The 24,147-nt window shown below is 45.0% G+C and overlaps 1 protein-coding gene across 1 annotated transcript in view; it reads right to left on the bottom strand.

Annotated features, from left to right (window-relative positions):
* The window catches only part of GPC3 (glypican 3), a 460,111-nt gene extending 436,030 nt beyond the window's left edge, over window positions 1–24,081 (bottom strand). The window contains exon 1 of the mRNA XM_004715367.3: window positions 23,784–24,081. Within this exon, the coding sequence (XP_004715424.1) occupies window positions 23,784–23,958 (175 nt within the window). The 5' untranslated portion in view covers window positions 23,959–24,081. The remainder of the gene's footprint in view (window positions 1–23,783) is intronic.
* Between the last annotated feature and the right edge of the window lie 66 nt (window positions 24,082–24,147).

The following is a 24,147-nucleotide window of genomic DNA, read 5'->3' as shown; positions in this document are numbered from 1 at the left end:
ATTTGGCTAGAATTATTACAGAGACCCTCGAAGGAACTCCTACAGTAGGAAGGAGACCAGATTTTGTGATCTCCAAAGTTTCTTTTCCTACATTTCCATGATGAGCATCTCTATCTAACTCACCATTCTCTTTACATTCCACTACTCTAACTGGTAACCTCTGACCTTGCATCAGAAAAGCGATGCCCTGCAGCCATAAATGTTGAATATGATCTTTTGTCATAAGCAACTGTGACAGTGTCTTTAGACACTCTCATCTTTGGCAAGTGTACATTTACCAGTTTGCATGCAAGGTATACCTAGAACTCTATCCACCTGAAATTAAAAAGGCAGAGTGCCTTTTGTTTTGATTTGTTGCTATACAGATAGCAACAAATCCCCTTAACTGCTCTGTGGGCAAACTATGAAGACTGGGTGGAACACCCACTGCAGTCTATTGGAAGCATACCATTATCTTGATCCTACAGATCTGGTGAAAAGGCCATTTGGGTGATTAAAAAGTAAAAATGGCCTTCCCGTGGCTAAAGTGTTTAGAAACAGATTTGTTTCTGGAGGAAATCAAATCCAACAAGTCATAAAGTTCAGGCTGAGGAATGCAGTAGGTTGTCGCTTTTGTTCCAAGCGCTTCTGTTTTGGAACAACTTAGATAAGTCATTTCACCTCGAGGTCCTCAACTGGACCATCTACAAAATGGGCGGGGTCCAATTTATTACTTGAAATGGCTCTTCTAGCCATAGTCTTTGTAAATCCCACCAAATGACTGGGTGGGAATATGCAAATTAGGTGTTTCCTCTTTTCCTGATAGGTCTGCATAAGAAAGGTAGGGGAACATGCTGACAGGATTATGATTCAGTTGTGAGTGGTTGTTAACAGGATTGTGATTGGAAAAAGTTGGAACTGTAATGGGGACTGGTCAATTTGACCACCCTACTGGACATGAGTCATCTCAGAAGCAAGAAGGGGGAATATCTTACCACCCTCAAGAAAGAAGACCCAGGAGTGGAGTTTGTCCTTTGGACCCTGAGATCCAGGAGCTAGCAGAGGGACAGCAGCAGCAGCAGAACTAAGAGCCAGAGTGGAGACAGAGAGGTGGGCTTCCCAGTCCACAGAGCCATTAAAGCTGAGTGCCTTTGGCAAAAAAGGCTCACTTGCAGAGATGAGTACCTCCAGGCACTTACAAGGGAAAGCTAGGTTTGCTGACCCAGAGCTGAGCATGTTCAGCCCAAGGCTTGTAGCAGAGTGGCGTGCCTTCTAGGCATTTATTGGCAATGTTTAACCAGGGTAGTGGCCAAGGGGTCTGAGGCTGAAGTGCAAGACCCAGCGAGACTATGCTTGCAAGGACAGCTGAGAAATGGTACTCAGGACCGGAAGAACTGAGCCCAGAGCATTTCTGATACTGAATTGTCACTCGTTACCTTCCCTAACAAACCCCATAATCGTAAATATGGTGAGTTCACGGAGGTCTTTGCAGAAGAGAGGCAGGCAGTGATATGGAAAGAATGGTTGGTGTCAGACTTGGTTTCACAAAGGGGAATGGAGAAGGGGGAACTTCAGACGTGCCTGACCTCCCCCTTCGTAGGGATTGCTCTAGGGCTGATGTTGTGTCCTTCTCCTTCCTCCTTGGGAAGTCGGGAGAGAGGTCAGAAGTGGTCCCGTGCCCTTTTTTTTTTTTTACAAAGGCTTTAATAGCAGTTTCCAACCACACCCCTCTCAGGAAACACAGTGACATTTTACAACTGACTCGAAGCGTCCCTAAAATTCTGGGAAGCCGGTCCCAGAAAGCTCTCCTGCCACCCCCATCCCGCCTCCCTACCTTTACTTACAGGGATCTTCCCAGAAATACCTAAAGGTTTTCATCATGGGGGAGTTACTGGTTAAACAGTTTCATCAGGTACAACACTCCTTGAGTAGTAATTCCCTCTTAACCCCAAGGCTAAAATGCTTATAGGCAGGCAGTCCCCTGGTTACTCAGACTTAACAAACAACTCTGACTTGTCCTGAAGGGTGATGTAAATCTCCCCTTACTTGGAAAAAAAGATCTGAACCAAACCCTGCACACAGGTTCTTCATCACAATCACATCATTTGCTGCATGTGCAACTTTTAAATCCCAGAAAATTCTTCAAGCTAAATCATATGCACCTGTTAAGCCTTACCTACAAATTCCACTAACAGCCTAGAAACACAGGAAGTCATTAATCTTGTCCATAACCCAAGGATTGCCTTCACTTGGGATCTTCCTCCAGCATAGCAAAGGAGGCAGGTTACAGAAGGAGTGAATTACAGTATTTAATGTGAATCTTCTAACCGAAGTCTCTAACTCCCACCAAACGACCTATTCCTGCATGGGTCTGGTAAGGTAGGGGAAGACAGCGATAGGGTTCACCTGTGAGTACCTAGAAACAGGATTCATTGGCCTGCCATCCCTCCTGGGTACAAAATGGGCCCTCTGTGAAACAGGAGGAGGGACCTCACTACCAAAAAGATCCAGGAGTGGAACTGGTTCTCTGGTCCTGAGATCCCTGCACAGTGAACCTCTTGGATCCAGGTGACAGCCATATCACCGGAGGAGCAGCAGCAGCAGAACCAGGAGCCAAAGCATGGAGCAGAGTGATGGACTTCCCAATCCATGGAGCAAGTATACCTGAGTGCTTTGAGCAAGAGGCTGGCTTGTGGAGTGGTGTGCCTCTGGCTATTTAATTCAGGGAGCTTGCCTGCTGGTCCTTGGAGGTGGAGCTGAAGGCCTTCAGATTGAGGTTTACAGCAGAGTAGCATGCCCTTTGGCCATTTATTACCAGGCTTGAAAGAACTTTTTAACATGTCCGGATGAACAACTGTATCCTGTAACTTCCTTAAACCCTATAATATAATCATTAACACTGTGAGCTCTGTGTAGCCACTGCAATGAATTACGGAACCTGCAGGAAAAGTAGAGAACCCTCTACCCTCAGGTGGTGAGAAGTGGGGATTAGCATGGAACACCTACACAGGGAATCAGAGATGTCAAAGAGGGGGGAACTAAATCTCCATTTAGTCCTTCTTTATCCTGGGTCAGCCCTGAGAATGGAATGGAATGCAATACTAGTCTTGACAGAGCCACAAGCTTACTCAACAGGAATAGTCCCCGTTTGCATATATGAAGGCTTGCAGTCCTTGACCCATGTTCTAGAAAGTCTGGTAGGGAAGGGGCTTAGACCAAACCAAATGCCCAAATGCAGTTGTTTTCTTAGGCTTAATGAGTTGGCCATGTTTGAGGATGTGAGAACAAGAATTGTTTCAAGCTATGAGCAATGAAATCACCCCAACGAGCACCAGGCATTAGCAGAAGATGGCTCTCCGTCTGAGCCACCAGGATTTGGCAAGCAGTTTCCCCTCCGGTTACACTTGCCCCAGTCTGTAGCACTTCTGGAAATGCTGTTTAACCAGCTCTCAGGCACATCTTTCCCAGGCCCAATTGCCCTTCTTGCGAAGAAGTTTCTCCCGGCTCTAATGGCTAACCTAAATTTCAGTTTCAAGCCATTGCACCTTGTAATTACATTCTCAGCCACTGTAAATAATCCGTGCCCTCTATTATCTTTCCCCTTTTCCTACGATAGGAACCTGTGGCAAGGGGAGCCTGCCACCTTGTTAGTACAACATACACACTGCACCGGAGCAAAACGCAACCAAAGGGAAATCAAACACTCTCGATCCCCGAGTGAGAAGCACCTTTATTGATCTTTCCCTTCAGCTGATCTGAGTGTCGACACCGATGGGCTCTAGTGCTGTGGCATTTATGCCATCTTGGGGAATAGCTGTGTAAATGCTCCAGTGATTTTATCCATCTTCGACATAGATCGTTGGGTTAGAACTTTTGGATCTGAAGGGCACATTTGATGCCTCTTCCACCCCCACCCTCATTTACTATGAATGGAAATCCACACTAACTGGCCCTTCTGCATATCCCTGAAGCCTGGTCTTCCTGGCAATCCCTTTCCGTGGGAAAGACTGATAGGAGGAGAAAGTACACAGAGGGGGAGTTGGCAAGCAAATGATGGCACAGCAACAGTGAGAAACTTAGGGAGTGGCGAGTTTGGGGTAAGCTGAGGCGAGAAGCTAAAGGATATTGTCTTCGGTGAGTTCACTTTAGCCTGAACAGAACGTTCTCTGAAATTGAAGAAAGTCTAAGCTATTAATGCAACACATAGAATACTTCAACCCAACCAGACTCACTGCCACAGCATGGGTTCGGAGCGTATAGGGCACTAGAAAATCCCTGTTCGTAGTAACTGCATTCTCCAATCCAACTTCAATCTGGTGCTCTCCAGAGCCTTGTGGGCTGCTAGTGTCAGGTGGCCTGCCTTCGGAAAGAGACCAGCTCTTATGACCACAGTGGTTGGTTCAAGCCTATCTGTTTCATTGGCTATTTTAGTGAAAACTGAAGCAAAGGTGACAGGGTGACATCAGCACTCTGAAGCTGATTCTCCCTAATCATGCTGACCATGCCTGTCTAAGGAGCACTGGATCCAAGATGGCTGCTGCTACAACCAGGGATTCCTGGTGGTACAGTGGTTAGTTAGACAATCTGCTGTTAACGTAAAAGTCGGCGGTTTGAACCCACCAGTCAGCTCCATGGGAGAGGGGTGTGGCAGTCTGTTCCCGTGGTGATTTATAGCCTTAGAAAGCCCGTTGGGCAAGCTCTGTTTTATAGGTTCTCTGGAATCCGAACTGAATAGGAGTGAATTGGGTTTGGCTGGCTCTTGAAGGCTCGGCTGTAAGGTGGGCGGTTCAAACCCATGGGAGAAAAATTTTGTAGTCTGCTTCTGTACAGATGGATGGCTTTAGAAAGGAGATGAGGACCGTTCTACCCTGACCTGTAACTTACTGACATCAAGTCATGCCAACTCATAGTGACCCTGTAGAGCAGGGTAGAACTGCCCCCTGTGGGTCAAGACTGTCACTCTATACGGGAGTAGAAAACACATCGTTCTCCCCGATGCTGGTGACTTCAAACTGATCTTGCAGATCACAGCCCAGCGTGTAACCCCAACACCACCAGAGCCCCTTACTACAAGGCTCCCCAAAGTGGGAATTGACTGGACAGCAGTGGGAGGGGCAGTGATGGAACAGGTTGATGCCATCACCAAGGCAGCTGGAGGTGGGGGATGAAAGGGGAGGGAGGCTTTCTGACACTGAATGGGAGAAGCACATGCCTGTGACCGCTGGGCTGCATCGGGTATTCAACCTTCCCAGAGCTTCCAACCACTGTTCTTCCCATGCTCTCCTCGCCCCTGGGCAGATAAGAGACAGCCTCCCTAGCCGCCTCAGCTCCCAAGAGCAGGGAGAGGAGAGCCTTTCCCCTGCATTCCCCCGGGGTCCCACATATCTTCAAAAGTGATTTCCAGGAGTTCCTAGGAATTCTGGGCCCATCACAAAAGTGCTGGCTATGGGCCTAGCTCCAGAACCAGGCTGGGAAACCCCATTGTGGGTTCCAAATCAGTGTCACTACAGGGCAGGGAACTCCCTCTGGAGCAGGAGTTCTCAAACTTTTAAAACAGGAGGCCGGTTCACTGTCCCTCAGACCCGTTGGAGGGCCGAACTATAGTTTAAAAAAAACTATGAACAAATTCCTATGCACACTGCACATCTTATTTCGAAGTAAAAAAACAAACGGGGCAAAAACACCCGGCGGGCCGCATGTGGCCCGCGGGCTGTAGTTTGAGGACACCTGCTCTGGAGGATGTTCAAGGCTGCCTAGGCTTAAATCACTTCCTAGCGAATGGGCCCTCAATGAGTCACTCTATCCCTTGAAGCCTTAGTTTGCTGATCTGTAGGATGGGGGAAATGAGAGTACCCACCTGGCAGTGCTGCTGTGGGGATAAAATGAGATGCTGCCCATGAAGGGCTTAGCACAGCGCCCGGCTCCATAAATGTTAACGATTATTAGCACTGCCCCTGCCACAGGTGCTCAATAAAAACGTGCTGAATTGAAGTCACACCAGTGGGAATGACTAGCAGATGTGAAGGCGGCCAAGCTTTGCCCCCACCCCCACCTCACTCTCCAATGACCGCTGAGTTTTTGTTGTTGTTGAAAGAAAATGGATGTCCTTCTTAGGAGCCAACAAGATGGTTCAAACTGATAGTAACCCTATGAACCAGAGAACAAAGCCCTGCCTCGACCTAGGCTATCCTGGCAATCTTAGCTGTGTTTGAGGCCATGGCTGCAGTCACTGTTTCAATCTATCTTGCTGAGTGTCTTCCTCTTTTTTTCTGGCCTTCTACTTTACCAAGCATGAGTATCCTCAAGGGACTGGTCTCTCCAGATAACATGCCCAATGTATGAGAAAGAGTCTCACCATATCCCCTTCTAAGGAATATTCTGGCTACTACTTCTTCCAAGGCAGATCTGTTTGTTCTTCTGGCAGTCCCCCATTCTTCACAAACACCATAATTCAAATGTCTCAGTTCTGCTCCAGTCTTCCCTATTGTCCAGATTTCAGATGCATAGGAGGCGACTGAAAATACCATGGCTCGGGTCAGGCGCACCTTAGGCCTCAAATTGGCATCTTTGTTCTTCAACACTTTAAAGAGGACTTGCACAGAGATACTAGGGGATAGTTATGCTGAACTGATGTTAATCTACAGCTTTTCATTCAGGGCATAAAACCAAGTCTGGCAAAGTCAGGCAGATATTTTTTCTGAAAAAAATATGGCAAGACTATTAAAACCTCTAAATGAAGGTTGTGTAATTAGCAGGAATGTGTATATATTTAAATTTCCTCCAGATTCAGCAATTCCAACAGCATCCTTTTGTATTTTCAAAGTTGACTTTTGTAAATGTGAAGGTACCAAGGCTCCTAACCATTTCCAAATTATTTTCAGAATATCTTAGGAAACCATGTGCTCCCAAAAATGGCATACTGAATACTAAGGGGGGAAAACTGCAGTAACATCGGTTTGGATTCAATTATGAGGGGCACCTCTGTCCCAAGTGGACTCTGGTGGTAGAATTGGTGGGTCAGTTGGGACCTGGTTTATTCCTATTCATGCAGGTATACTGGTCCCCACCAGGTGACAGTGTGTACAACAACTGGGATAGGAGTTTCCCAAGAAACTTGAGAGCTGAAAATTTCAGTGGGCAATATCTGTCCCACAGGTCACAAATGGGTTTAAAGGTAGAAAAATTCTTCCAAACATGGAGGGGAGAGAAATGCACAATTGTCATGAAAATCAGCCCCTGGAAATGCACAATTATTACCAAATGGATGTCTTAACAGATTACTAGATTTTTACGATCTTTACTATCAAGAGAGCAACCTGCATGCCTAAATTAAGAGACTCAATTATCTGGTAAACTGAAATTTCACCCCACCTGCTTACCTAAATGAGAAAAGCTGCTTAAACTCAAGCATCATTGCTTCCATTTAGACAAGTCTAAGCAAAAATATAAACGGTGCTAAAGAATTAGACCCCCACATTCCACCATAAGGCACAATAATGTCTCTTTATTTAAATAGGATTTGCAATAACACAACCGCATCTGGGGGAAAAACGTTTCATTATTGTCTCTGAATGAATGCTAATGTCACAGATGAAATTCAGGGGACTTTCACTGTCATGGGCACTGAATACCCGAAAATATTTACTCTCTGTGTGTCTGAGCCTAGATTCCAAGTGGATCTAAGAAATAGACAATGATTCTTTTTGTCTTTAATTAAAAGGAAAAAGTACAATATGAGGAGACACAAAGGGTACTTCGACTCCATAGCAAGTTGGGTGCCAACTGTAAACCAAAAGGAAGTTTCAAAAGAAAGAAAAGTAGTAGTAGTAGATGTTATTTAACTTTATTTGGCAGCCTCTTCCAAAATCAGGGCCAACATATAAATATCCATGCCTCCACTCATCTTCCCCATCTGGCAATCAAACATTCCAACATGACCATAACAACCTCCAGGCAAAAACTAAGGGTCATTAGAGACTACGGTGCAGGCTATTTTAAAAAGAACTAAACAAAGAAAGAAAGAACTATTAGCCAAATTAATTAGGCTGTTCATAGTTTTGACAACTATTACTATTTGTTTGAACTCAAGTGTCTAGTTCCTTTACTGACAGGTATTGATGACTCTGGGGAGAACATATATTTTAGAGGTTTAAACTGACCCTGTATTTTTTGGGTTCAAGGTCTCAGGATTTGACCCATACTCTGTATATCAACCTTCCTGTGGCTATTTAGGCAGCTGATAAGAGGCAGAAATCCCTCTTGCTCATTAGGCCATTAACTGCTGTTAGGCAAAGGGGTTGAGGAGGGGGCTCCTCCCTGGCCCAAAGGAATGTGCCGGATTCCACATGTAAAGCCAGCCCTGATTTGGGGTTAAGAATTTAACCTCAAAAGGCTGACAAGTCATAAATTTGCCTGAGGTTCATATATATGTGTGACTTTCACAGTTTATATTTCCTAGCCAGGTCCCAAAGTCAAAACATGCCCGTGATTAATGAATGGTACTAATTGTTATTCCTGCCTTGAGAACATTAGTCTTTAATCCATAATATTTTCTTTAAAAACACACACTCTCATACTGAAAACTCCCTGGCTTGGGGGAATTTGGATAACTAGTTGGGGGGCGGATAGGAAGAGGAGCCTAATGTTTTTTTGTCCCATGGTACTACCCTTTGGGTACTCAAGATGGGACTCAAAAAGCTTCCAACTCATTATGTCCATCGTGCAAACTGCAAAAGAATGTACCCCAAATCAAAACATCGGAGGTAAAGTAATCATCTATAACTACACACACACACACACACTGGCTGCTGCTGAAGTGGGTAAGAGTGCAGGGATGAAATGCCTTCAAGCACATTTTGTCCAACTTGTTAAATATTTATGCGTAAGTGCATAACCTAACAACCTTGGCCAAGCTTGAAAGAGATAATGGGATACAAGACAAACAAAAGATCCCCTTAAGTGAAAGACAAAGAAAAAATGCCAAGGAATAATCTAATTGGAATACCCACTCTAACTTGAAGTCAAATTTCAAACTGGGACAACAGGACCCCATAACCTAAAGGGAAAAAAAAATGTCCCCAGAATGTGCTAACTTCGCCAGGGAAGAGCCGGCAATAATTTAGTGAGCCTACAAGTGTCAATTTGGCTCCACACTAGCAGTACTTCAAAGGGGCTTCCTTGCCTTTAAAAGAAGGAAAGGCATTCAGCGTAAGAAAGGGCATTTCTAAGAACAAAGATGCAATTTGCATTCATGGAGAATTATGACAAAGTGAAAGAAAATGTAAACTCCATAGCAATGACCTGGGGTATTCTATGCAATATATCTAGCCTTGGTCTGTCTCTACAAAACACCTTTTAAATACTCAGGAGTTCTTAGAAAGAGGAAAGCAAATGCATCCGTGAGTATTGTAGAACTCCTCATTTCCAAACTAACTATGGAATCAAATTTCGCAGTCTCCCAAGAGAAATAACCAGGTACCCAAACCAAATATGTGAGCGGAAATGGGAAGCCTGTTTTCTCTCCAGAATCACCCAGGGCAGGCGGATATGGAGAAGGCAGAGGGAGATGGGGGGGGAGAGAGAAAAAGAGAAGAAAGTTATAGCAGTAGAAAAAGAGCTATGGCAATAGAAACACAACGTAAAGCTAAAATGTTGAGGAAAGTGGAAAACGCTCCTCTCATCTATCTTTTTTTTTCATAAAAAGAAACACAAAATCATTCAATAAATATAGCAAATCATAAAAACACCGTCTGTTCTAAATTATAACCAGCTGAGAGTGGAAGGGTGGAAGGTGAAGTAAGAGGTATAAGAACAGCTCGACAGATGAAGGAGGGCCCTCGGTACATTTGAAGGTGCACTGAGTTACAGAAGGGCTGTGGTGAGTGTGCACAGCTATGGGTGTCAGAGTCACTTGGACTACTTATTATTCTAAAATGTTGATGTGCTTTCCAGTCATTTTACTGCGATTTGTTAGTTCATTGTAAGTCTCACTGCCACCAGGACCTATTTCAAAAGTAAAATAGATTTTATTGAGAAGTGGAGGGAAGACTGCATGATTGCATGCAACATGGGTAGTGTGTAGAGTTTTAAAAGCTTAAAAGAGGCCATCCTAGCCACAATAAGTAGCTAGCTTCTAGTTACCTGGAACCATAGAGAAAGGAGGAGAGTCAGGAATAGAAGGAGGATATGAAATGTGTGTTGTGCCTGCCTCTGTGAACAACTGCTCCTTTGCCACGAGACCAAAAAATTTGGATGGTGCCGGTCTACCATTTCTGAACATTTTGATCAAAGATTCCATAGACAAATCCTGATCAGAGGTGGGAAATGCAGATCAGAATTTCAAAGTCTCCTGAAGTCCAGATTTCTTGAAACCATGAAATTGAACAATGCCCTGAAACGATTGCCCTACGATAATATTCAAACCTTCAACCAAAAACATTCTCTGGAGTCTTCTTCAGGCCAAACAAAAATTTATCTTAAGTAGTCAAAAAAGGTCTGCTGAGATTTATGCTCTCTGAAGATCTAGATGGGATGAAAGTGACAACAGCAAGTTGAAAAATTCAATGGAAACCTTCACAGGCCTTGAGTTTGAAGGAACAACTCAGAAAAGGACAATGAAAATGGCTGCCTGATTGGAAGTATGTCATCGATGTCACTGAATTGTACATATAGACACTCAAGTTGGTGTATGTTTTGCTGTGTCTATTTTCAATAACCATAAAAAAAATAAAATTTAAAAGAAAAGTAAATAAATGCTGGTCCCCACTTCCCCTTCAGGCTTTGTGAGTGAAGCAACTTTACTCTCTCAAAGAACAAAGAAAAGGCAATCTGACAGCTAAGAAAAACCAAAAAACACCCTCAGGCAATGTTATTAAATTGACCCACAGCACTGACGTTTCAAAGAAAAGACATGACTTCGGTTTTAGAAATTAACACTTGTCGAAAACCTTCAAAATTCCATGGGGGAAAATAAATCTTTATTTCAGAAATAAACTTGGAAGTTTGAAAACAAAGTGAAAAATCTGTTCCTGGAATCAGAAGGGACTACAATATTGGAAACACTGGGCATCACAGTCCTTCTATGGCACTTTAAATCCTTCCACTCTGACTTCTGGGAATGGCCCAAAAAACAGTACACCCCACAATGGTGGCCAAAGAGGAAGTGGTAAACCATTAGGTCCCAAGGGTAGAAACAAAATTATCTCAATAGATCTTTGCCTCTGACTGTGTGAAATTAAATCAAGGTCTAGATTAGCGCTTCTAAGGCCAATGGTGGCTGTGTGGGTTATGCATTGCGCTGCTAACCACAAGGTCAGTAGTTTCTTTTTTCTTCCTTCTTTCAGTAGTTTCTTAGAAGAAAAATATGGCAGTCTGCTCCACTAAAGATTTACAACCTAGGGAGACCTGGGGACCAAGCAGTTCCTCTCTGCCCTACAGGGTGGCAATGAGTGGTCATCAACTCTGGCAGTGGGTAGGTTGGTTGGGTCACCCATTGGGAGGAACATAGACCTTGTTTTTCAAACTAGTCACAAGGTCATTAGCAACTGAGCAGAGATTCTGCCAGCTCTCTCCAGCTCATTCTGTCTCTTATTCTCATTCACCTTCCTAGACTTGTTCTTTCTCCTCTCTTTTACCCTCTCACCATTGCCTTGCCCCTTTCCTGGCCCAATAAATTTCTTATGCATAGGTATCTGTGGCCACATATATGAATGGTTCAGACACAGCACAAATATGAGAAATCAAAAGATTTATCTATTATGTGCAAGACACTCTCATAGTTTCTAATCAAGGGGCTTACACTGGGAAGCAGCTATTCTCAAACTTTAATGTATATATCAGTCACCTGGGTATCTTACTAAAATTCAGATTCTGATTCAATAGGTCTGGAATGGCATTTGGGGCCCTTTGTTTTTTCACAAGCTCCCAGGGCTAGCCCAGGCTGCTGTTTCCCAGAACACACTTTGAATACTCTAGTAAGGAGAAAAGGGAGTACACAAATACCTAGAAGAGGCAAGCAAGAATACAGGCCAGAGGAGAGGTATAGTGGGAGGAGGGGTCAAAAGGGAAAGCAAATCACATCTAGTCCTGGGGAATCATGGAGTCCGGAGCTTGTTAAGTTAAAACACAGGGAACATGGGCCAAAGGGGAGCTAGGAAGATTGCCTGGAGATGGAACAATGGCGACACCAGGCGAAATTGTCTAAGCAGGATCCTCTAACAAGTTGCTGAAGGTTCGAACCCAAAAGAGATGAGCTTTAAAAAAAATCTATCTGCAAGGAAACGAGTAGCTGGGGAGGTGTGGTGAGATGTACACTTGTAGGACTTAACCGCTTCGTTTTGATGGAGGATGTGTAAGACTTTAAAGTTTCAAATCTGGAGACCAGAGATGGCATCACCAGACATGCAGAACATTCAAGAAAGGCAGGTTTGTGGCTCTTTTGCAAGTGAAGCACTGGTGAGACAATCAGATGGAGACGTCCCACAGGCAACTGGGCAACACTGAACTGGAGATCAAGGAATAGGCTGAGTAGGAAAGAGGTAGGGGAGTCATTCAAACTGCACACATTATGAAATCATGGGAAGGATGTGAGAACGAGCAAAGAGAAAGAGAACAGAAAGGGCAGCACTAACAGGTGGGCGGAAGAGGGCAAACAAGTAAAGACAGAATCAGCTTTATGAACAGAAAAGGAATCTAGAATATATACAATGCCACCAAAGTCAAAGGAGAATAGGTTTTAAGTCAAATACTGTACATCTGGAGCATATGTCTTCTGCTCACAGTCCAGTGGGTACAGTTGAACGATTATGGAGCTATGTAGTGAGACCAACCCAAATGCAAACCCTGGCCCACCATTTATACAACCTTTGGGAAGTGGAATCACGCCTGGGCCTCCGTTTCTTCATCTGTAAAGTGGAGATATCACCACCTACCTTTCAGGTTTGCTGTGTAGATGAAACAAGAGATTACATGGAAAGCAATTGGCATATCTTAGGCATTCAATAAATGGTAGTTTCTTTGATCTTCCTTCGTGGCCTTTCTTAACTATGCTAACAATCTGAAAGTGGCCACACACACAAAAAAACAACACCTGGAGAACCAGAAGTTAACAGCTCATGTTGAATGAAAACAGGAACCCTGATGGAGGCAACCTCTTGAACAGAGAAATTAAAGAAACCCTTCACATCAGAGAACCAGAAGATTATACCATGCCCCACCACCACCACCAAAACAAAACAAAACAACCCCAAAATATATCTCCATGGACACTTAAGAAAAGATCAGCCCAATTACACAAATATTCCTAGCGTTTGCACGGAACCACATGATTCAGAGACTAGTGAGCAAGGCTGCAGTTGCAGGGGATTTGAAAGTAGAGCTCTAATGATACCCACGTTTAGAGCTTCCATTTCCCAGAGCAGGAGAACCCTCACCATGATGGGGCGGGTGGGGGGCGGGGGTTGGGGGGGATGCAGAATGGTCTCCTCCATGTTGGAGCACAGATCCTACAGAACTATGATTATAAAAGACCACCCACTGCAAAAACTAACAATCAACAACTTCCAACAGTTGAAGTAACATGCTATGGTTGGTTATTGGGTGCTGTCAAGTTGCTTCTAACTCCTAAGGACCCCAAATGACTGTATCCTTTATGGGAGTAGACGGCAAGGTATTTTCTCCAGAGGAGTTGCTAAGCTTTCAATTAGCAACTCAGCACTTAACTCTTGTGCCACCAAGGCTTCTTTCACCAAGGCTCCTTTTAAAGGACATGCTTATTAAAGTAGTGCTATCAAAAACAATAGAAATATGACCCCTCAATCCTAATGTATTTTTTTCTCAGAGACATCCCTATGATCTGTGGGTGGGTGGGTGAGTGAGTGAGTGAGTGAGTGAATGTTTGGTAATGCGTCATCTTATTTACAAAGTCTTGGACCACGGCAATATATACTCAGACTTTCTCATAATCAGGGAAGTTCTTGAAGTCCTTGGCACTTTTACTTAAAGATCACCAGATGTTGGTAAAATATATTCTAAGACATGTCACATATGAAAGCCTGGAAAATATCATCCACGCCCATGACTTCCAATTTGAACCTATATGCTGATGAGTCCCAACTATGCTTCTCCTGAACTCCAATGTAGTCCAGACACTCTTTCCCAGTGATCTCATCTATTCCCTGAGCTTCGCTTACCATCTATATGGCTGATAATTTCCAAGTATGTATCTCCAGCCCAAATTTCACTCTTCTGTGAAAAACACAGCCTGAACGGAGCAGATATTTCTGCTGGGATGATTAAAGGACCCCTCAAACTCAACATGTTAAACTCTGAACTGTTTCACCCCTTAAGAATATATTCCCCTTGTGTTTCACTCATGTATTCAGCAAATGTCTATTGAGCATCTATCATGTGGTAAGACCCCAGCACTTAAACCAGAAGAAAAAAAAAAAACAATACTAGCAGTTTTAGAGTAACCCTTTCCTTTCCTATCCAGCCACCATATCGACTCTACCTCCTGGATTCTTTCAACTCTATCTTCTACTCTTCTGATTTACTGTCCTGCTTTCTCACTGCCACCATCTACTCTCCATTCCTCCTCCGTCTTATCGTTTCCTTTTTTAAAAGGCTCCTCCTCATTCTTGGACACAGCCCAAATGCCCTTGTGTTTCCTCCCTATTGTTCTAGTTCATCCTCTCTCCACTTTCCCCACATTTGTCCTCCAACCATTACAAACTGTTCAAGTTGAGCATATGTGGTGTCATTTTCTCTCTAAACACTGTACTTTGCACATGCCTGTCATGACAGGCAGTAAGTAAGTAAGCAGCCCTCATCTACATGTCCATAGTCTCTAGACACCCACACCACGCTACTGGAGCTTCATAGGTGCCCCTGTGTGGATCCCTTCCTAGGCAGGAGGCTCTCAGCTGGCAGTGAGTCCACCTTATTCAGGAGGTCCTAGCCCAGTACCTGGCATGGAATCAGTACTCAACCAATGTTGGTTAAATCAAAGAATGAATGAAAAATGTTGCAATGTTTATCCAGAGACAGCAAATAAATTTCATTGTTAGTTAATTTCCTTGTCTGTGAATTCCATCTGTTTTCCAAAACACATAAATAAATATGATCCACAATTCAATTGTTCCATGAAACCTAACTTGGAATGTGCTTTTGGGTCACCTTCCCATTTCTATGGAGCTTAATATGCAATCAGCCAGTGCTAGAAGTGTGATTAAGAGCTCTCCAAAAGGGATCATATTCACAATATGAGTTGACCACCAGTACTTTAAAGAGGATCACGTCTTTCTTTGGAGGGAAATGAGGAAACCTGTTAATTGTGCTGCCAAGATGTGGTGCCAATCCAGTTACAGATGGTTTGCTGCATCTCAGAAAAGTTGTACCTCTTAGCTTGTTCCAGTGATGGTTGGGCTTATTCTTTAGGATAGTGAAAACACAGAGATGTAAGGATATAACATGTGCATGCCGGTTGATAAAATTAAGAACCTATAGAAATTTAGTGAGTGCTTGCAGGGTTTGTATGTGCTATATGACAGCAAGGCTTTCACCATACAAACGGAAGGCATACTGAGTGAGTGAGTGAGTGAGTGAGTGAGTGAGTGAGTGAGTGAGCAAGCGAGCAAGCCAGCGTTATCTAAAGACCATTCAAAAGTGGTCAACTCCTCTAGATTGTCTTTGGGTGTTCATTGTTATATTCACATACCAACATTTATTACAAACTCTTTACAAGGCGCTCTACTCACCATGATGAATCAAACTTGGCTCCTGCATTCAAGTAGTATAAAGGCCTGGCAGAGGCTAGTAAGAAGCTATGTACTTCAAAAAGCCTGTCTATTCAGTTAAGAAACAGAGAGAAGGTATCCCTAGGAACCAAATGCAATTGGGTCATCCCCCTGTATTATTGCTGCATATATGCAAATTTCCACATGCAAATGGCTTCTGGTTCCTTTTGGTCCATTATATGGTAGGTAACTTTCTGGTATATTCTATAACTGAGAGTCTTTAATCTCTTCCTTACATCTGTCACTCCAACGCTTCCTCTCTTCACCATGTTTCTCTCGGTTTCTCTCATGTAAGCTAGAAATTGACATGAAGTCATGGAGAATACCAGATGCCCTGACACATACTATAAGCACCACTATCCAGATGGGCCTTGCAAGAGAAGGCACTGAACCAAAATGAGAGAGGAAAGTAGGCCAATAGAGTGTGGATTGATTGCTTTTGTTTTCTTCTCTCCTCTATTTTCCCTTTCATGTCAATACTAAACGAATGTGTCCTTTTTTCAAAACACATTCTTATTTCAAATTAAGTGAATGTTGTTTATTTCAAAGGAGCAGGATTCCTTTCTTTTGTGCCCTCTTTATTTCTTGGGCCTCTGGTTGAAAGAGTTTCCCAATTGGTCACCCCTAGTCAACTGATTTAAAGTTTTTTCAGCAGACTTGAAAAGTGTGCTTGTATGCTTACAGAAATTAAGGGAACTCTCATGAGGTCCTTTATTTTCCCCAGGTAAAAGTTTCATGACTGAAAAAAAGAATCTACATTTGGTATGTCCTTTTCAATATACATTTAAGAAGGTTTATGTCATAGGTTCAAAAAATAGAACACAGAAAAAAAAAAGCTTACATGGTTTCTGTAACTCGCACCGAATTGCATTCTTTTCACAAATTTAAATACCACAACTCTGTGAAGTAAAGATAAACATATATACCTATGTAAACGCCAGGCTGCCATGAAATGCACTAGATGGCAGTGAGGATGGTTTTTGCAAGTTTTATGTAAATGTATGTATGTGCATGTATCTTTCATTTATCTTTAAACTACTTAAGACTCATTTCAATAAACAAGCACCAAGTACTTACCTCTTGTAAGATTTGGCTGGTCTATTTCTTCCAGGGAGTTTTATATTAAAGCCAAGTGACATAAACCCAGCTCTAACTTCCACCTAAATGGACTTTTGACCTGAAAAAGTAGTTGGTTTTGTTGTTGTTGAGTCTTAGCATATTAGTAATAAATAAACTAATTTTCTATTCATTATTTGATCATTTTATTTGTGTTAATACATTTCCTTCATTGAGTCTGCAATTAGTTACTAAGTACCTATTACCGGGCTTCCATACTGTGCTAGACAATGAGGCTACAAAGCTGAATATGGCCCCTAAACTCCAGGAGCACACAGTCAAGGAGGAAGGTTAGGCATCATTACGAAGATGTAACAAAGTTGCCAGAATCAGAAGGTCTAATCTTCTAGTCACAAACTGATTTCCGAAGACAGACTTGGCGGAGGGGAGTCAATTAAAATTGTCACTCTAAAATGTTACCTCCTTTTGACTCCGTCCAAAATACATACGTACAGCTTCATCAAAGGAATCTTGAAAAAAGAGAGAATAGTCTCAAAACCATCACTTCTGCTGACTCTTTCAACTTTCCGATGGATGGATGGATGGATGGATGGTGGATGGACGGACGGATGAACAGACTGGGTGGCAGTTTCTTTTATAATGTCTTTGGCTTCCCTGTCCTTTCTTATGGTCACTTTTATTTGTATTTTCTCCCTCCCTATCAATTATTTCTCGATATAAGCCTATTAAGCATACTTCAAAGAGCTTAGTGGATTTCCTAATCCAGCACATAAATACAATTTCAGCCACAAGTAGTAATTCACTGTCCGGAAGACCAGCAGTGCATTGTGGGCCTCACACTGATTCCTTTCTCCTCAAGGGGGAAAAGACGAACTCTCCAATGAGGCTTTGTCTGGCGACATTCAAACAGGGGCAAAAGTGACAATGCCTTCCTTGGTAATCAATCTTGATTCATTTTCTTTTTAAAAATGGCAAACGAGCATTTCTAATAATTAGCGCTAGGGTATTCATCTTTAATTGGCCTCATTTGAGGTACAGAACGAACGTGTCATTACTTTGAATATTCCAGGGAAACTATCAGGTTCCCCAAAGCATTTCAAAATGCATTCTCTCGGCTCACATGCCCACCTTCCTGTTGTTTTTGCGGTCTCCCTGTCTTGACATAGCAGAAGGTAAAGTCCCATTACTTTATGCTTGCTCTAAAGCCAGTCTGGGGCTCAGAGCTTGGACTCTATTTTCTGATGCTCATTTCTTAATGGAGGGCTGGGGATCCAGTTTCAAGCCAGACAATTTGCTAAATATGGGCAGAGGGGTGGGGGATTTTTTTTTCTGCCTGTACTCTCCATTCGACCCTAGATTACCAAACACATTAAACTGGGTCACAAGCCCAGCTAGTGGCAGACGAAATGTTGGCTCTTGGGATGGTGTTTTGAGTGGAATCTCCACACCCATTCGAATCCCAAGGTACAGAACCCTGTGAGATCCTTCAACAGGTCTGTGCCTGCGGCATAGCTCAATCCCCAAATATGGTAATGTCAACATCAGTGAGAGGTCTAGCTGACATTAAAACTCAGAGAGGCTGATTTAAGAGATGGCCTACAGTTTACGTGCTACAGTAACTGTTGATTTTTAATGACAGTAAGCCAGTCATAACAATGTTGCTCATTTCAATTTGGTCTTTGAGAGGTTCTCATGAATAAGCCCTGCCTGATGATAAGAGCCACCACCTAAGAGGGCTAATTTTGTCCACACCCCAATCATGTACCACACAATTTGGAGGTAGGTTGTTAAAATGAGGAAGATGGCATGTCATTGAATAAACATATGAGAATTCATAGAGAACTAAATAATGTTGCATAAATCCAATTATCTTCTAGAGGCTCAGAGGTGCAGTTAGCACTGTGTTCAACATTGCATCAAATACAGTGCTTTCCCTTTAAGATGCTTATAATCTAAAACATACAAATAACCATATGCAGAAAAAGGCTAGAGATCAGAGTAAAAGGAAGCATTCAGAAAAATGTACAAATTCAGCATGCCAGAACTTTTCAGTTGAGCAATATGATCCCCAGTGAAATTCTTTCCAAATGATGTATCGTGTGCACAAGTTATAAGTGATTATCTTCAATTTTCTTAGAAATGAGTAATAAGATACCTCTTAAGACCCATGCTTTTGTATATGCATCAAACACAAAAGCTGGTGTGGCCATTGATAACTGCCATTTATGGAGAAAACAGATTTTCTGTCTTGTCTCACACTAGACAAATCCAGGGCTCTTTTCTCCCAGGTTGGTAATAAGCAGCCCTTTGCTAGGGCTACACTGAGCAGCAAACATTGCAACTCTAAACACAGAAATGGCAGGATACTCAAAAACACTGCATCAAAAGAATGGATGCAGCCTACCAGCCCCATTAACACACACACACACACACACACACACACACACACACACACACACACACATTGGACAACTGACACCATTTGTGTCACCTAATATCTACCCAAATCTTCTTATGCCTGTATTTCCTAATGCTTACAAAATGGAATTTGTTGCAAGAATTAAGAAAACTCTTTTTAAGATGGCGGTCCTATTAAGAGACTTCTCCCTATCTCCCACTTCATCTCTTCAGTTCTTTTCCCTTGCCCAGGCTGGCTATTGTAACCATTTCAGCCAATTTCCTGGAGGTATTTTCTAGCCCTTTTCACCCTGTTTAATCCTACAAGTTTCCTGGGAAGCCTGTTTACTTGTATGCTCCCCCACTAGACTGTGAGCTCCTTGACAAAAGAAACCGGGACTTACTCCTCTCTCTACACCCCCCAGCACCTAACACAGAGCCTGCCAAGACATGAGGAGTCTTAGACTGCTCTGAGGCCAGCCCCCTCTCCCTCACCACACTGCCCCATCATCGGCCTCAATCAGATCGATGGCTGCCTCTTATTACATCTCGCTACCAATAATCAGGATGGTTGAAAGAAATACATTCAGACCACAATTGGAAGAACTATCTAAATGGTTCCAAGTTAGCACACAATAAGATAACTTTTTCAAAGTTTTAATAAGTCACCTAAATGTCTAGTGCAATCTCAGGAGGGAACCCCCTTCCCTTCTTTGTTCTTCTTTCTCCAATAGGACCCTGGTTATATGCTTGTATGCCTTCGAGTTGCTTACAACTCGTAGCGACCCCATGTGACACAGTGAAATTGCTCAACAGGGTTTCTCCTAGGCTGTGATCTTTACGGGAAACAGATAACCAAACCTCCTTTTCCCTGGAGTTGCAGCCGGGGGCTTAACCATCATCCCACCAAAGGCTCCTTTGATGAACAACTGGCAAACCAGACACAAGTGCTGGTTCTCACACTTAAAAAAAATTTTTTTAATTAAAAGCTCTCTCTTTTGTATAAGAATGCTTGGCTTTTTACTTGTATGTCATTTCATCTCTTTTGAGAAACTCCACATTTTGCCTCTATAGCTGCCTCCTACCCATACAAGCATTTGGCCTTCTGGATTGGTTCTCGCACGTTCCAAGGCTCTCCAAAGGCAAGCTCCCTCAATCTTTGGGGAGTTGTAATACTATCACAGTTTATTTTATTTTCTCATTCCCACCCTCCCCTCCACCACTACCTCCACCCTTAAACGACCCCCTGCAAAAAAATGGTGTATGGCATTCATAAAGTGAATTACACTTGATTTTTGTTTAGAGAATTTTTTTTCAGACTTCTGTAACATTCCCTTGAGACAATTGGAAACATCATTGTCTGATTACTAGCTCACTTTCCTTGCCTAAAATTGTATCCATTCCTGATTGCGCCTGTGGGTAGGTTAAGCAAAACAAAATAAACAGCTAGTCGTATGAGCTCATTGGTTCTTTTTTTCCTGAAATTTTCTAAATTAAATAAGGGCAAAAGGGCTGCACTGAAAGTCAGTTATATAGATTTTGCTGCCAAATGCTAACTCTGTGGGCCTGGTTTCCATCTGTGGTGCTTTCCAAATTATAAATCCTTAAGAAGAAGAAGAAGAAGAAAGAGACAGAGATCTATAGATTGGGGGGGGGGGGGCATGCTATTTGAAATGGCTATCCCGTGCCTTTGAACACCGTAACAGAAATGGGAACATGTGAGAGAGTAAGGCTAGTGCCCTGCTTTGTAAGTCCTTCAGCACCCGTAATTTATTTTTTAGGCTGACTGATTTCAAATACCACTTAGACTCATCCATATTACCCTAAGAAATGTACCTTATCCACTCTAACCCAATTCTGCTAGTGGCCCAAGTTAGCCGCAGTCAGTCCCAAATGCTACCCCCCTCCCTAAGTAAGACAGGACTTTCTGGAGAATTACTCCTCACTGAGGCCAAAGCTCATTTTATCTGGGACAAAGAATACTTTAATGCAGTTAATACAGTAGAGCAGGCAAACTGAACAGGACTTAAAACTGGAGCTTGAGGAGGGGAACGGTGAGGGGAATTGAGCGGCCATCATGATGGTTCGTAACTATCACATAGTTTTCAGCTCTCGTTCCATTTCCAACCACTGAACGACAGCAGCAAATTCCACATTATTCTTTGAAATTACACACTTGCCATTTGTAGTTACTCTGCCATTATCATCTCTCTTCGGAATTACTGATGAGCTCACTTGCTGGCTGGCTTGCTCAGCACAGGGGAAGGAGGATCGCCACCAGGTTTCCCCTTATCTACAAAAACCCAGGAGCATGTGGTTTGGGGCCAGGCCCAAGCATGGGAAATCCATGGTGATCCAGAAAATCCAGGCTCTACACTAGCACGTGAGGCAGGGCATGGGCATCACCATACTGGAAGTAATGCCTGCCAGGCAGGAGCTGCTCAACACTGTACCAAGGGGGCCTTCACAGAGTTTGTAGACAAAATAGAAATGAGTGATCATGGAAATTTTCCCATGAAGTTTTTGAAGCTGCCCCTTACGCCTCCTCCGCTGGATGCATTTGTTAAATCGAATTGAAAAGGGGGGCTGTTGAGTTTATATGGTGAAGCCCCTCGGAAAGGGGTTTCTCCTATCGAGTTTATAAAACACTAGAATGCAAAATCTCTGTTACAAGTCCCTGTTCCCTAAGTGTGGCCATCTCTAGGCAGGGGGTGACTGGAGGTGGGGGGGTGGGTGAGGGAGAAATCCCAGGCAGAATCTTATAGACACAGTGTGTGGGCCCTCCCAATACTTTTTATACAGATGCAGCAAAGAGGGAGGCAGGCAGAGCTCAGAGGGCAGTGGGGGAGGGGAGCGCCTCGCTGGAGTGTATGCTTAGAGGGGGGTTGCTAAATGTGTATCTATGCATTCCCTCTGGGCCTTTTCTTTGGCTGGAGCACAATCATTACTCCCTGGGTTCTAATCAGCACAATGTGGCCCCAACCCCAACCCTGGATCCATTCATCCTGTGGGGGCTTGGCCTGCCAGGGCCAATTTTTACATGATCCACAAAAAGCATGTTTCCCTGGCCTCAGCAATCTAATTACCACGGCACTTTTCGGGGTCACAGCTTCACCTGTTGTTTCAGCTCCGTGGGACAGAATCCTAGATTGCCCCAGCACACGCCCACGTGGGGAGAGGTAGTTCTTCCCCTCACCCCTCACCCCTCACCCCTCGGAGTGAAATCCTGCAAAGCAATATTGAACATATGTGCAAATGTATTTCAGTCACTAAAACAGCAGGCTCGCTCAGCTCTTCATCCATCTAAGGAAAAGGCTGAGGGCGCTCTGGCTGCCTAGGTAACCTCCTGCCCGTGAACATTCCCTGGCAGCGCCCACGGGGCGCGCATTCACGTTCACAACTTGGTCCAGGCACCAGGCCCACCTCCCCGACTTGCTGTGAGCTGGGAGCTAAGTTCTGAGGGAGGGCTGCTCGCCGATCCCTGGGCAGCGCGGGACGCGCGTCCAGTTGAGCGCGTGGATCGCCGAGAGGCGCTGGGGGCTTCCCGGCGCACTTGGGCGAAATTAACCTGTTTGAAAAAACTGCTCTTCCGGGCCGCCTCGTCAGCGTCGCAACTTGTCCTATATTGGATTCGACTGCAGGTTTTTCGGAGCCCCGCCGCGGGGCAGTCCCTCACACCCGGCCATTAATATTCATCTGTTGACAACGGCGGCCCTTGGCTAAGGTTCCAATATGCTCCCACGGCCTGATCCGAGGGGACAGAACAAAAGGCAGGCGCCCCTAAACTTTCCTCCACCTACAAACTCACCTCCCTTTCCCACCCCATGCTGTCAAGAAGGCGGCTGCGCCCGGCAGAAGAGAGTCCACTTCGCCCGCCTGCTCCCAGGGGCCAGCCGCCGCGCTCCGGCAGCGATTTTGTCCATCAACTAAGGGACACGGCTTGGACAGGGAAAGCTCGGCTCTCCTCATTTGGGGGGACCTTCACCTCAAAAGTTTCCCTCCGCGTGTCTGTTACCTGCAGCTGCGGGCTCAGAGAGGCCGTTTTAACTTTGCCTGCACTTGGACCCCTGGAGCCCGAGGGGGGCAGGGGGCGCAGGGGGCTGGCCGCGAGGGGGGCCCAGCACCGAGCTCCAGCTGGGGCGGCGATTGTGACACGTATGTGCCCGCGCGGGGGGCCGCTTCCCGAGGCGGCAGCTGGGACTTGGAGGCGCCAGGTCGCCGGACCCTGGGAATCAGTTCCCCCCCTTCCCGCCTTTCCTGGGCACGGGCGCCCTTGGCCAGGCCACCTCGCGACCCTGGCCCCTGGCGGTGTCCCTGACAGCAGCGCGGGCCCTCAGGCATCGGGGCCCGGGCCCCATCCCCTCGTCCCTCCCTCAGGGGAGTCGGTTCGGTTCGGCCCGGCCCGGCCCAGCGAGCCCAGCCCGGTGCCTGGCGGCCAGGCTCAGGACCGCGGCCCGAGCGCGCCCGCTCAGGGTCAGCCACCGCGCGCCTCGCGCCCCGCCGGGCGCGGGGGACGCGCCAGGGAGCCCTCCTCACCTGGCACTGGGGTCTCCGGCACCCACTTGAGGCCGGGCTGCAGTCTCTGGAAGAAAGAGCGGACCTGGTGACAGGTGGCGTCCGGCGGCGGCGGCGGGGGCTGCGCTTGTCCTGGGCAGTTCAAGCTGAGCAGCATCGCCACCGCCAAGCACGCGGTGCGCACGGTGCCGGCCATCCTGCTACACGGGAGCGAGGGGCACGGGAGACGGGGTGGCAGCAGCGGGGGCTAGAGCGTTCCTGGGACGCGGCGAGCCCAGCAGCGGCCCTGAGAGGAGCGGGAGAGGACGGCCACCCAGCCGCTGCAAAAGTTTCCTCGCAGCTACCTGGGCGCTGAGCGAGGGCGGGAACAGCTTGGCGGCGCGGG

This window comes from Echinops telfairi, unplaced genomic scaffold (genome assembly GCF_000313985.2).
Source record: "Echinops telfairi isolate 266 unplaced genomic scaffold, ASM31398v2 ScPeMD7_20;HRSCAF=75, whole genome shotgun sequence".
In the NCBI taxonomy this organism is placed as follows: domain Eukaryota; kingdom Metazoa; phylum Chordata; class Mammalia; order Afrosoricida; family Tenrecidae; genus Echinops; species Echinops telfairi.
Note: the sequence above shows the minus strand (reverse complement) of the source record. Positions and strands in the feature narration are given on the sequence as shown.